The sequence below is a fragment of the Carlito syrichta genome, unplaced genomic scaffold (assembly GCF_000164805.1).
Source record: "Carlito syrichta isolate Samal-C Ts95f unplaced genomic scaffold, Tarsius_syrichta-2.0.1 Scaffold309730, whole genome shotgun sequence".
NCBI classification, from domain to species: Eukaryota; Metazoa; Chordata; class Mammalia; order Primates; family Tarsiidae; genus Carlito; species Carlito syrichta.
This window is the reverse complement of record NW_007253826.1, coordinates 196,954-208,920: the sequence shown is the minus strand read 5'-3', so window position 1 is coordinate 208,920 and position 11,967 is coordinate 196,954. Positions and strand designations below refer to the sequence as shown.

Sequence of the window (11,967 nt, the reverse complement as noted above, 5' to 3'; positions counted from 1 at the left end):
CCGCCAGGAAGCGCACGCGGCCCAGCAGCTGCCGCGGGGACTCGAGCGCAGCGCCCGGGCCAGGGCCCGCCATGGCGAAGCAGCTGAGGGAAACCCAGAGGCGACCCTGCCGGGAGGAGAGGCGACCGCGGGCCAAGCTTCCCACCACGCCCGGTCCCGCCTCCGGCCAGCCTTCGCCGTATGTTCTGGACTAAGCGCACTCCAGCTCACACTGTATTTATTGCCCTGTGCACTCCTGAACTCAACCATATTGCCTACCTCTGTGCCCCTTCAACACTAAACCCAACCAAACCCAAGATCAGTGGTTTCTACCGGATCAATCTCTCTCCCTCCATTCCTTTGCTACTACTATTTAATCTCTACTGCTACTACTCTCGTTCAAGCCACCATCCTATCTAGGGTGGATCACTGCAACAGCCATTTTTCCTGGTCCTCTGGGTTTCTATTTTTGCCTGCCGCCCCCAACCAGTCGGTTAAAAATCTGCTGGACTCCCCATCCTAGGGGCGGTGTTACTAAAATGTTTGAGAGAATGACAAACTCCCCGCCACTGACAGAAGTCTTGAGTCATTCAGGCTTGATCCTGGTTGCTACTCCTAATCCCAGGACACTGGTGGTCATTAGCCACTTTGGTGTGATTCCTGATTTCTGCTTTCCCCTCAGTCTTGTAGCTCCTTAAAGGCTGTCTTGCGCAGCACTTTAATCTCCGCACCTACTATAGTGCAGGGCTCTTAGTAGGTAATATCAATCAATATGTGATGATTTCAGTTCCCTGAACACCCTGGTTCCATGGTCCGTTGCAAGCCTGGCTGGATAAATCTGTTAGAATAATGGAGAGCGAGATATGCGCGAAGCCTCCGGGATACCCAGACCACCAGATGAGGACAAATTCCTCCTGCCACCGTAAAATGGAGCTACAGAGGAATTCTTTCATTTGGGCGGTTTTTTTGTTGCGTCGCTACAGCGGACTTTACGGTGAAAAAAGGTATGGGTCCTACCGGCAGCATGCAGGGCAGCCCTGGTACTGTCACTGGAATCTGATCATGTGACTTTTAACATGGCGACGCCCTTGGTTTCCTCCAGGAAGGGGCGGAGCCTGGACTGAGGGGCGGGTTCAGATTCAGGTTAAAGTGGGGTTATTCTCGCAGTCGCGAACAGCTTAGCATGGAGGCGAACGGGTTGGGGTGAGTTCCACGCAGCATGCGGCGTTGCCAGCGGGGTTTCTAATTTGAATTTTCCAACTCAAGACATTATCTCTATATTCCCTTTTTCCCATCCTGGAGCTCTCCCAACCCAAGCCTCATTAGTTGGGTCCCGAATCCTCCAACCATGAATTCTTGAGACCTTCATCCCAGGGACCTTCATTCAGGGGGTGTCTCAGGATTTCCAACTAGGATCTCTATTCTGGGACCATCTCTGAATTCCTCTTTGACTATCTCCTCAGCCTGGGGATCTCCCAGTTCCTGAACTAGCTCACTGGCACCCCCGTTCCTGAGATTCGTTAGTCCGAAGGACCCCCCCACCCCCTAAAAAAACTATCCTCACTGGGCTTTCATCTCCCCGCCCCCCAAGTTTCTCCGTCGCTTTGCGCTTGGAAGTGTTGGGACTAAGTGTAGGGAAGAGGTCCCCAGCACGGGCCCTTCTAGAGTCTTGTGCACCACCTGATAGGCAGAGAGGAGGCAGAATGGGCGGAAAGCCACGGTTTGGGAGCTGGCCTGGAGGAGGCAGATAGTGGTGCTGTACTCTTCCCCAACCCATAGCCTAGCATACTGACATCTACCTCCATCCCCCTCTGATCGTCAGTTCTCAGGGTTTTCCGGAGCTGAAGAATGACACATTCCTGCGAGCAGCTTGGGGAGAGGAAACAGACTACACTCCCGTTTGGTGCATGCGGCAGGCAGGCCGCTACTTACCAGGTCAGAATCAAGGCCCAGACGTCCAGATAATACTCTGGAGAGTGAAAAGTTCTCGAAGGGCAAGGGAGGGCTCTGAAGGGCCTCAAGGCTGAGTCCTGTCTTTCCTGTCCTGTCTTCAGAGTTTAGGGAAACGCGAGCTGCCCAGGACTTTTTCAGCACTTGTCGCTCTCCTGAGGCCTGCTGTGAACTGACTCTGCAGGTGAGGGGTCCACAGAAGAGGCAGGGATTTATGTCCTCAGCTTGCCTCCTAGCAACCTGTCTCCTATTTCCTCTAGCCACTGCGTCGCTTCCCTCTGGATGCTGCCATCATCTTCTCTGACATCCTTGTTGTACCCCAGGTACCTACTCAAACCTTATCCTGGTATGAGATCCAAGGACCCCTTGAAAATCCTTCTATCGGTCCAGTCAAGGTTCAAATAAGCACTTATCCTGACTGAATAGGGGGAAAAACTAAGGCTGAAAGAGATGGGAGTTTGTCTTGAGCTTTCTTTTTATTTTCCTTTCCTCCTGGAATGGGATGATAGAACCTTTCCACCTGAAGTTCCCTTCTGGGAACCCAAATGTTTTCTCCCTCTCCAGGCACTGGGCATGGAGGTGACCATGGTACCTGGCAAAGGACCTAGCTTCTCAGAGCCATTAAGGGAAGAACGGGACTTAGAGCGCCTACGAGATCCAGCAGTGGTGCCCTCTGAGCTGGGCTATGTGTTCCAGGCCATTACTCTTACCCGACAACGACTGGCTGGGCGTGTGCCACTGATTGGCTTTGCTGGTGCCCCGGTAATATGGGACAGAGCAGGGACTGGGGTATAGGGAGATCACTCTGGCAGGTCTGGTACAGACAAGGAAAGGATGTGTCAATCTGGCTTGTGCACCTGTGACATCTTTGTATCCATCTGTAGTGGACCCTGATGACATACATGATTGAGGGTGGTGGCTCAAGCACCATGGCTCAGGCCAAGCGCTGGCTCTATCAGAGACCTCAGGCCAGTCACCAGCTGCTTCACATCCTCACTGATGCTTTGGTTCCATATCTGGTAGGACAAGTAGCTGCTGGTGCCCAGGTAAGTGCTGAGAGAGCCACAAATAGGCTGGGGTTTGGTCTAAAAGAATCAGAGGGATTTCTAAACCTGAGAGAGCAGGGGTCTTAATGCCAGGCATGAAAGAAACTTGGCCTTCAATGGTCTAGCTACAGCAGCTAAGCCCACCCTGACACTGGCAGGGGGGCTTAATACTTTGATACTACATTTGATCTTAGCCAAAAGACCAAGAAGTGATAACTTAATGCTTTGAGTGTTCAAAAACAAAGCTGGTACTGGGATCTGGAGAAGAAGGCAGAACTTTTTGACTGGAACTGGGTTTACGGGCTATGGCAGAATCAGGGATTGACGTCACTTGGGGCAAATTGAGGCAGATTCTCTATGTGGGGCCTGAAGTACTAACACTTTGTGTTATGTTTTCTCTTCACCACACCTAACTGTAGGCATTGCAGCTCTTTGAGTCCCATGCAGGGCATCTTGGCCCACAACTCTTCAGCAAGTTTGCATTGCCGTATATCCGTGATGTGGCCAAACGAGTGAAGGCTGGGCTGCAAGAGGCAGGCCTGGCACCGGTGCCCATGGTGAGCATTGGGATGGGCTGAGTGAAAGTAGGCATGGGGAGCTTTCAGGGTAAGTCCTGTGTGGACTGGAGTGGCCACTGGAGGGCAGCAGAAGTGCAGCCGAGAAAGATTAGAGGGTGTAGCAAGACCCTCTACAGCTCCGGAGATCTGCTTTCTTCCAGATCATCTTTGCTAAAGATGGGCATTTTGCCCTGGAGGAGCTGGCCCAGGCTGGCTATGAGGTGGTTGGGCTTGACTGGACAGTGGTCCCAAAGAAAGCCCGGTGAGTAACGGAGGGGTGGGTCCGTGAGATTGAAGTGAAGAGGGGGGCAGCTAACATGTGCAGTTACTAAAACAGCACTGGCTCTGCTTCCAGGAAGCTTGTGGGGAAGACGGTGACCTTGCAGGGCAACCTGGACCCCTGTGCCCTGTATGCATCTGAGGTAACAGCTAGGGCCCCTATGTCTGCATGTTTCTCTGTGCGTTCTTTTGGCTGTGGATATGGCTGTATTATCATGTGTGAGTTTTTATTATGTCTGCTTGTCCTTCCCCTCTCTACTCCATATGCACAACAGGCCCTAAGACGGCAGGAATTTTTGTTGTTCATTTGTGTTTATTCTTAGTGCCTGGTCCATACTAGGCATCTGATAATTTTGCTGAATTAATGACTGAATGAATAACACTGAGTAGAAGCATGCCTACGTGTATATAATGTGTGTGCATGTCACTATTATGTATAGGGAAGACAGAGGCTATTGGTCTTCCAGGAGGAGATTGGGCGACTGGTGCAGCAGATGCTGGATGACTTTGGGCCACGACGCTACATTGCCAACCTGGGCCATGGGCTTTATCCTGACATGGACCCAGAACACGTGGGGGCCTTTGTGGATGCCGTGCATAGATACTCACGTCTGCTTCGACAGAATTGAGCATGTACCTTTACCCTCAAGTACCACTAACACAGATGATTGTTTCCGGGAGAATAAACATTCCAGAGTTGAAGTCTAGTATGCGATTTTGTTTTGAAGGATTTGTGCCCTTATCCTCAGTTCCTTCTCTGCCTCTGCTTCTTCCCTTGGGCCTCTCTCTCTACAGTCTCTCCCTAAGTCATGGAGGCCAGGTATCAGTTAATATGTACTATAGAACTTAATGTCAAGGTTCTTACCAGCATCTTGCTCCGAGATATCCAAGCCCCAGAGCTACATGGGTTAGGGTAGAGCTTCTTAGCAGTTGGCCTTGTGAAAAGGGGTGGGGTCCTCACAGCATACAAAGGCCAAAGGCTTTGTGGGGGGAGGAAGGGGAGTATAGGTCAAAGAGCAGCACAGAAGTAGGTAGAACACTCACAGAGGCATGGGGAGGAAGATGGAGTCTAGGTGAACAGGGAGAAGCTGAGGGGCCTTTAACTTTGATAGCAAAAGATGGGGAGGACATGAAAGCTCAGAGCAAGGTTGCTTAGGATTAGAGCCTCAGACTAGGCCATCATCACCGAGGCGAGGAGTCCTGACACCAAAAGGCCCTCTGGCACTCAGCGTTGTTTACATTCTTTTTTGAGCATACCCTTTGATTTTCTCAGGATCTTGGTGTTCTCCCCATAATGGTGGCACCTGCTTCCTAGGACAAAGTTCTGTGGTGTTTGTGAGCTCTGGAAAGGGGCCTGGTATGGCAGGAAATTCTTTGTCATTCTGCATCTCCTTAGACCACTAGGAACCCACTGTACTATAGGCTGAACCAGCTCCCTAGCCAAGCCAGGGCAATGCAGAAGGGTCAGAAGGGCCTCATTTATAGAAATAACACAGTATCTGCTATTAGAAAAATGATCCTTTCTGTGATCCATGATTTATTCATAGAAAAGCACTGTGAGTTCACATACCTGCTAAAAAAAGGGCAACTGTGATGCAGAAATGGAAGAGGCTTCACTTTTTTACCAACCCATTGGGCTGAGGTCTTATAGGGGCCCTTGGCTGGACAGGAAGATTTTAGTAGCCACAGATAGCAAATACAACCTCTCAGTCAGTTTGGAGTAGAAAGGTGACATAAACAGTTTGTCAAAGAAAGAAAAATAAAACAGGTCCTTAGTTCGCACCCTACCTATACCACCCCTTCCCTATCAAACCCTACCCCCAACTCAGGAACTAAGACATAAAGCAGTAAACACCAAGACACTGGTATCTAACTGACTTTTGAATACCCTTGCTACCTCCTATAATAATTCCAGGTTGAGCATAGGTGTCAGGAAGGTATCAGGAACAAGATACACTGTGGAGGTCAGTCAGGCTAAGACAGGGGCTGCCCACTAGGGCTAGAAATAGGAAGGGAAAGGCCAAGTGCATACCAGCCCGGCCTCCAAATCAGCAATGAGACTACGATAAAAGCAGGCAGAGGAAGCTTGAGGTAGAAAGGCAAAGGAAGACAGTAAGTATGGCGCGAGAAGAGAACTGTGGAGCTGAAGCAGCTAGTCTTAAGGTAGAAGGAAACTGGTGCTTAGAAGGTTGGCAAGAGAATGGTAAACACAGGAGGAACAGAGATGGGGAACAAATGATTAGCTGGTGAGAGAGACTAAGAGGAATGGGAAGGAGAGGTCTGGCAAAAAGAGAAGGGACACATTCATGTAGATCCTCAAACATATGAATACACAGACATAAATACATGTAGAAAAATGCTCAGTTACACATATAAAGACACACAGATGCATGGATAACTGGCAGATACATAGACACAAACATGTTTCTACACATGCACTCGTGTATGTGTATTCATTCTCATAGGTATGCAAATGTGTATACCCTCACACAGAAATCCACAGTCCAGTACACACATATTCACACAGGTACACAGACACAGAACCAACACAGATACACATAAATATACCTGAGTACATACAGACAGGCATGCACAGATACATTTATGCACACAGACATACGTACTTAGCCAAACAGATACACATAATTACAGATGAAATCAGACACTAACACAAAGGCGATGGGCACAGGTGAATATTATGAACTCAGCAGCTTCCCAGACCTTCACCTTCTCCCTGCACTTGTTCTCAGGTGTTCAGCAGGCTCCTGAAGAGGATGTGTGATGCAGGAGCAGGAGCTTCGTGTCCTCATAGCTTCACGAAACAAAAGTCTAAGTCCAGTCCTAGCCTCTGCTCCTCAGCCACCACTGGGTTACAATGCCATGTCTGTAGGCTGGGGTTTCTGCATAGACTAGACTATTCTAACTGGCCATTTTTCTCCTTGGCACCCTCACTCTTCCACTGCCAATAGCATACACTCTGCAAAGGAAACCTGAGAAATGGTTGTGAGTCTCCTCAGAAAACAAGCATATCCTCCCACCCACAGCTACTTCAAGTGCCCAACAAATCAGAACCAGAATTATAAATAGTTACAACTTTACAATAATTGGCAACACATATACTATAGTATTTACAGTACCATAAATGCTTCTGTTTCTCTGGTTAAGCAATCCCTGAGACGGAACAGTGTTCTGTGTTTGCCAAGGGAGAGGGGGCCAATGCCCAGGACATGCAGGATATAGGGCATGAGGTGGTGTGTTGTGGAGTTTCTGATCGATATGCAGGGCCCGGCTCCTCCAGAAACAGGTCAGGGCTGTAGTGAGAAGCTTGCCGAGGCAGGTATATTGGCAAGAGTGGGACTCTCCTCATCCTTAGCCCTGCGGTTCTCTGGCCTCAGCCACAGGTGCTGAGTCCTCCAGGGGTGGACAAATGTTTCAATGTCCTTGGCCTGGCCTGATGGACCTGGGAGCCCAGACTGCCCTGACAGTGAGCTATCTGTTTTCTCAGCCAAAGCGCTCTCGCACCAGCAGCATCAACTTTTTCTTGCCTTTGTAGATCTGTTTGAGGTTGTCGATGAACTGGGCAAATTGCAAGTGGCCATCCTGGGGCAGCAGAAAGGTCTCCCGAGCCTTGCTCAGAAACTCGATGAACTCTCCGTAGTGGCGGGGGCTGATGTGTGTCAGGCGTGAGTGTGTAGTGTTGATATAGGCATTGATGGTGGCATCCAGGAGCTGGCGCAATGGAGCTTTGTCAGTGGACATGAGCTTTCCAGAGCTGCGGCGGCCTGGGATGCCTGCCAAGCCAGGTGCAGTCACAGTGCAGCGTCGCAGGATATCTGAAAGCACTGTGGCACAATGTACACTCTTCACCACCAGGGGGATGAGAGCTGCCAGTTCATTCTTGCCTAGAGAGTGGCTGAGGGCACATGCCCAGAGCACATCATTGATGGCTGGGTGGGTGTCCTGGTTGTAGGCCAGGTTAAGATGGCTCATGGCCAGGGAGGCCAGCTTGAAGGCACGTAGCGGGTAGCCACGAAGCTCCATGTAGCGGGCGATGGTGAACAGCTGTGAATGGGTCATACCTCCGGCAGCAGCATCAATGGCAAATCTGGTAGGCTGCCTCAAAGGCAATGTGGTCTTTCTCACAGAGTGTAAGGGCTGACAGGGCACAGCTCTGTGGATCCTTCATAGCACACTGCAGGGCCAAGGTACGAGCACAGCTCACTAGTTCCTCCCGCTGTGGATAGTCAAGACTGAGGCGCAGGATAGTGGTGTGGGATACAGCTGTGGCAGCCACGATACTAGTAGCCTCAGTGGGGGTGAAGAGCGTGTACCAGCTCTGCAAGATGCTCACCAGGGCCCGCACACCTGTCAGGAAGAGCCTGAACTTAGCTATGGCCATCTGGGTCCTGATCCAGGTTTTCCCAGATTACCATTTGGGTTTGAACTTGGATAGCAGAGACAAGCTCTTCCTCCTCCTTAGCAGCCTTTTTTTTTCCCCCAGAAAGGGTCTCACTCTGTCACTCAGAGGCTGGAGTGCAGTGGCTCCATCATAGTTCACTGTAGCCTCCAGGGCTCAAATGATCCTCCTGCCTTGGCCTCCCAAGAAGCTGGGCCTACAGGTGTACACCACCACACCCAGTTAATTTTTAAATTTATTTTGGTTTTTGTAGAGACATGGTCTCACTATATTGACCAGGCTTCCTAGCAGCCTTGACATGATCTGAGGCAAACCAGGGCAAGGGGAACATCCTGGATAGCCAGACCTTATTTGGGGTCTTTTCCCATCACTTCCTCCCCCAGGTCAGAGGGCTCAAGCTCTCTGCAGGTGCTCTTAGCCCCTCACAAGGATGAAGCAGCAGAGCCTGTGGTTTGCCTGCCCCAAGGCAGGGGTCACAGATCTGCCACGGATTCTAGCTGAAGTGGGGCCTCTCAGGGTAGTCTTGTGCTAGAGCTTTGTTCTCTAGAAAGGGTCTGGAGTCTTCAAGTCGTCTAGGGTTTCTCAGAAGCATAGACAGGGACTGAGACCAAAGCACTATGCCTACTACCTCCCAAGGGAACACTTGATTATTGGTGGCTGAAAATTCATTCTGATCAGAGGATCAAAGTGCTGCTGACATCAGGATATGGTTCAAGAAGTGAGGGCAGAGCTCAAGCTGGCTGAACAGAGGCTATCTTCTCTTACTAGCAGCCCCATCCTTTCTTAGGCCATAAAGAATAGAAATATGAGAGCTCTAGGGATTCATTGTACTGTCCCAAGTGTAAGGCCTAGAAACTCCTTTCCTTCGGGGTAGAGGGAGGTGGGGCACTCACCCACTTCAGTAGCACAGGTCACCAACCATCGTACCATCTCCCGGCGCCTCCAGTTAAGGGTTGATAAGGTCATCCGCATTACCTGGGCACAAAAGAGGCCTTTCCAGTGGGCTCAGCCTAACTATTATGACTTCCCCCTCCCCTTGCCATTTATTTATGCAACAGATATTTTTTGGTGCTTTAAGCAGCAGTCTCTCTCATGATAAGTATAGACAAGTTTAATTTCTTTCTCACCAATCAGATAGGAGGCTTCTCTGATGACCTGTAACAAAGTCCTTATTACCCTACCTTGCTTGACTTCGAGAAATGGGAGATAGAGAAAAAATGGGGGCCCAATGGAGCATGTACTACTTCTGGCCTTAACTTAAAAGCAGAACCCAACTTATGGAGTCCTTACCTTTTGCCTAGCCTAGAACTTGTGCTCTAGGGACAAAGAAAGAACTAGACTTGGTCTATACCTAGCCTCCTAGGGATCTCATCTTCTACCAATTGTCACTAGGCCAAAAGCCTAAATTGGGAATGGCCCACTCTTCTTCCATACCTGTAACCCAAGTTCCAGGGCCACATTGAGCAGAGTGCTGTCAGTACTACTGTCCGTGGGAGTAGCAATCTTGAATGCATCTTGGGCCAGTTTGAAGATGAGGGAAGAAGAATGGATGTGCTTCTGTACTGCTTCCAGAATTGTTCGGAGTCTCAGAGTGTCTCCTATAGGTGCCGAGAGAAGGGGCAGGGACAGGGTCTGCTTTAAAGTTTCCCTAAATAGCTAATCACAACAGGTGCTGCTTGAACTGGCTGCTATCAATTCATTGAAAGCTTATGAATGTTACCATCCCTTCTGGATGGTCAAGCCATCTCCACTGAGTCCCATTGGAGGCTTCTTCCTTCCCCAGGGCATCCCATGAATTCATTTCTCCCCACCTTTTCATCTGTTTCTAACCCTCACCCTCTATACTCTCAGGCTCTTTAGGTACCAGAAATAATTTTCTTGAACACCTGAATTTTGAGAGCTACTTATACAGAAGATAGGAAGCAACATTATTGCCAAAAATGTACGCCAGTTCACTGTTGGCTTCTCGCTAGAACTCCCTGGAGTAAAAAGGAGCTGGGCCTTAACTGCTTCCTTTCTTTTTTTTGAGTCAGAGTCTCACTCTGTTGCCTAGGCTGGAGTGTGGTGGCATGATCACAGTTACTGCAGCCTCAACCTGCTGGGCTCAGGTGATCATGCCGCCTCAGCCTTCCAAATAGCTGGGACTACAGGCCTGTGCCATCACACTCGCCTAATTTTTTTGATTTATTATAAAGATGAGGTCTCACCATATTGCCCATGCTGGTCTTGAACTCCTAGGATCAGGTAATCCTCTCGCCTTGGCCTCCCTAAGTGCTGGGATTACAGGCGTGAGCCACTGCGCCCAGCCTTCTACTGCTTCCTTTCAATAAGCAAGGATTCTATACCAAGCACACAGAGTTAAGAAACACACCATCATATGAAGTGGAGGTTGCTGTATGAAGGCAGTATAGTGTATGAAAGATTGGTATATCTTATGAAGGGTAAATATATGAAATAAAGATAGAACAAAAAGTAGTCCTTATGTTTTGCTCTGTAACTGTTGATAAAGTCAAAGGGATGGAGTGGCATGAATATAGGCTTTGGAATAAAATACACTGGGGAATTGAACCTGGTTCAGCCATTTAACAACTCAGTTACTTCACCTATAAAACAGAAATAATAATCTTTAGGGTTGTTGTTAGAAATATAAGAACTTGTGTATTGCTAATATTTAATGATTCTATCCTTATAAAAATGATAGTGTGTGTACAGTGTTTATGTGTACATATATATGAATATAAAATCTCCATGAATATTTATGTTACTAGTAGTTATCTTTGGATGCCAGGATTATGGAAGGGATTTCCTTTATTCTTCTATCATCTTTAAAAATAAGATTTTAAATTAGTAGACTATATCTTTAGGATAGTTTTAGGTTTACAGAAAACTTAGCAGATAGTACCAAGAGTTCCTACATATTCCTTATTATTAACATCTTACATTAGTGTGGTACATTTGATGAACCAATATTAATACAGTATTCTTTGGCATCTGTGGGGGATTTGTTTTGGTTCCAAGACCCCTCTTGGACACCAAAATTTGAGGATGGTATCAAGTCCCTTATATAAAATGGCATAGCATTTGCATATAACCTACCACATTCGCTTGTATTTACTAAATCATCTCTAGGTTACTTACAATACCTAATACAATACCTACACATGACATCATTCAAGTGGATTCACTGTGGTACTCAGTGCCCAGAAAATTAAAGTTTTGCTTTTTGGATCTTTGTGGAATTTTTTTCCCTGAATACTTTCAAACCATGCTTTGTTGATTCCATAGACATGGAAACCACAGATATGGAATGTCAACTGTACATTATTATTAGAGTGGTATATTTAATGAACCAATATTGATACATTAACTAAAAAGTCCATAGTTTACATTAGGGTCCACTCTTTGTGTTACAAAGTTCTATGAGTTTTGACAAATGTATTCCACCATTACAGTATCATACAAAATAGTTTCACTGCAGTAAAGATCTCCTGTGCTCCACCTATTCATCCCTTTTCCTGAGTTTCTGGAAACTGCTGATCTTTTTATTATCTCATAGTTTTGCCTTTTCTAGAACGTCCACTGACCTAAATCTACTTTTAAATAAATATACCACTTCATAAAGTATAGAAATATTCTCAGCTGGGCTCGGTGGCTCAGCCTGTAATCCCGCACCTTGGGGGGCTGAGGTGAGTGGATTGCCTGAGCCTGCGGGTTCGAGACCCGCCTGGGCAACTTAGTG

General features: G+C 48.0%; 3 protein-coding genes across 4 annotated transcripts in view; 1 reads left to right on the top strand and 2 right to left on the bottom strand.

The window, feature by feature from the left end:
* Positions 1 to 168, bottom strand: part of HECTD3 (HECT domain E3 ubiquitin protein ligase 3) — an 8,782-nt gene extending 8,614 nt beyond the window's left edge. Inside the window, exon 1 of the mRNA XM_008067666.2 lies at positions 5 to 168. Coding sequence (XP_008065857.1) covers positions 5 to 73 — 69 coding nt within the window. The 5' untranslated portion in view covers positions 74 to 168. The remainder of the gene's footprint in view (positions 1 to 4) is intronic.
* Positions 169 to 1,030: 862 nt separating this feature from the next.
* On the top strand, positions 1,031 to 4,518 carry UROD (uroporphyrinogen decarboxylase). 2 transcript variants are annotated; one of them, XM_008067652.1, is made up of 10 exons: positions 1,031 to 1,182; positions 1,802 to 1,914; positions 2,034 to 2,113; positions 2,190 to 2,252; positions 2,494 to 2,691; positions 2,814 to 2,975; positions 3,395 to 3,532; positions 3,694 to 3,794; positions 3,888 to 3,954; positions 4,279 to 4,518. In XM_008067652.1, the coding sequence occupies exons 1-10, from the start codon at positions 1,163 to 1,165 to the stop codon at positions 4,438 to 4,440; spliced, it is 1,104 nt and encodes a 367-aa protein (XP_008065843.1). In that variant the 5' UTR covers positions 1,031 to 1,162; the 3' UTR covers positions 4,441 to 4,518. The 2 variants fall into 2 exon arrangements, with proteins under 2 accessions (XP_008065843.1, XP_021573095.1); XM_021717420.1 differs by having other exon boundaries at positions 1,759 to 1,914.
* A 791-nt stretch (positions 4,519 to 5,309) lies between these two features.
* ZSWIM5 (zinc finger SWIM-type containing 5) overlaps positions 5,310 to 11,967 on the bottom strand; it is a 56,665-nt gene continuing 50,007 nt past the window's right edge. The window contains 4 exon segments of the mRNA XM_008067665.2: positions 5,310 to 7,912; positions 7,914 to 8,176; positions 9,122 to 9,203; positions 9,663 to 9,826. Coding sequence (XP_008065856.1) covers positions 7,313 to 7,912; positions 7,914 to 8,176; positions 9,122 to 9,203; positions 9,663 to 9,826 — 1,109 coding nt within the window. The 3' untranslated portion in view covers positions 5,310 to 7,312.

Bases quoted from the DNA above. Each gene is read 5' to 3' on its own strand.
- UROD (XM_008067652.1), top strand. From the start codon at position 1,163: ATGGAGGCGAACGGGTTGGG. The intron at 1,183-1,801 runs GTGAGTTCCACG...TCTGATCGTCAG, and splicing joins ATGGAGGCGAACGGGTTGGG to TTCTCAGGGTTTTCCGGAGC. The intron at 2,114-2,189 runs GTGAGGGGTCCA...TATTTCCTCTAG, and splicing joins GCTGTGAACTGACTCTGCAG to CCACTGCGTCGCTTCCCTCT.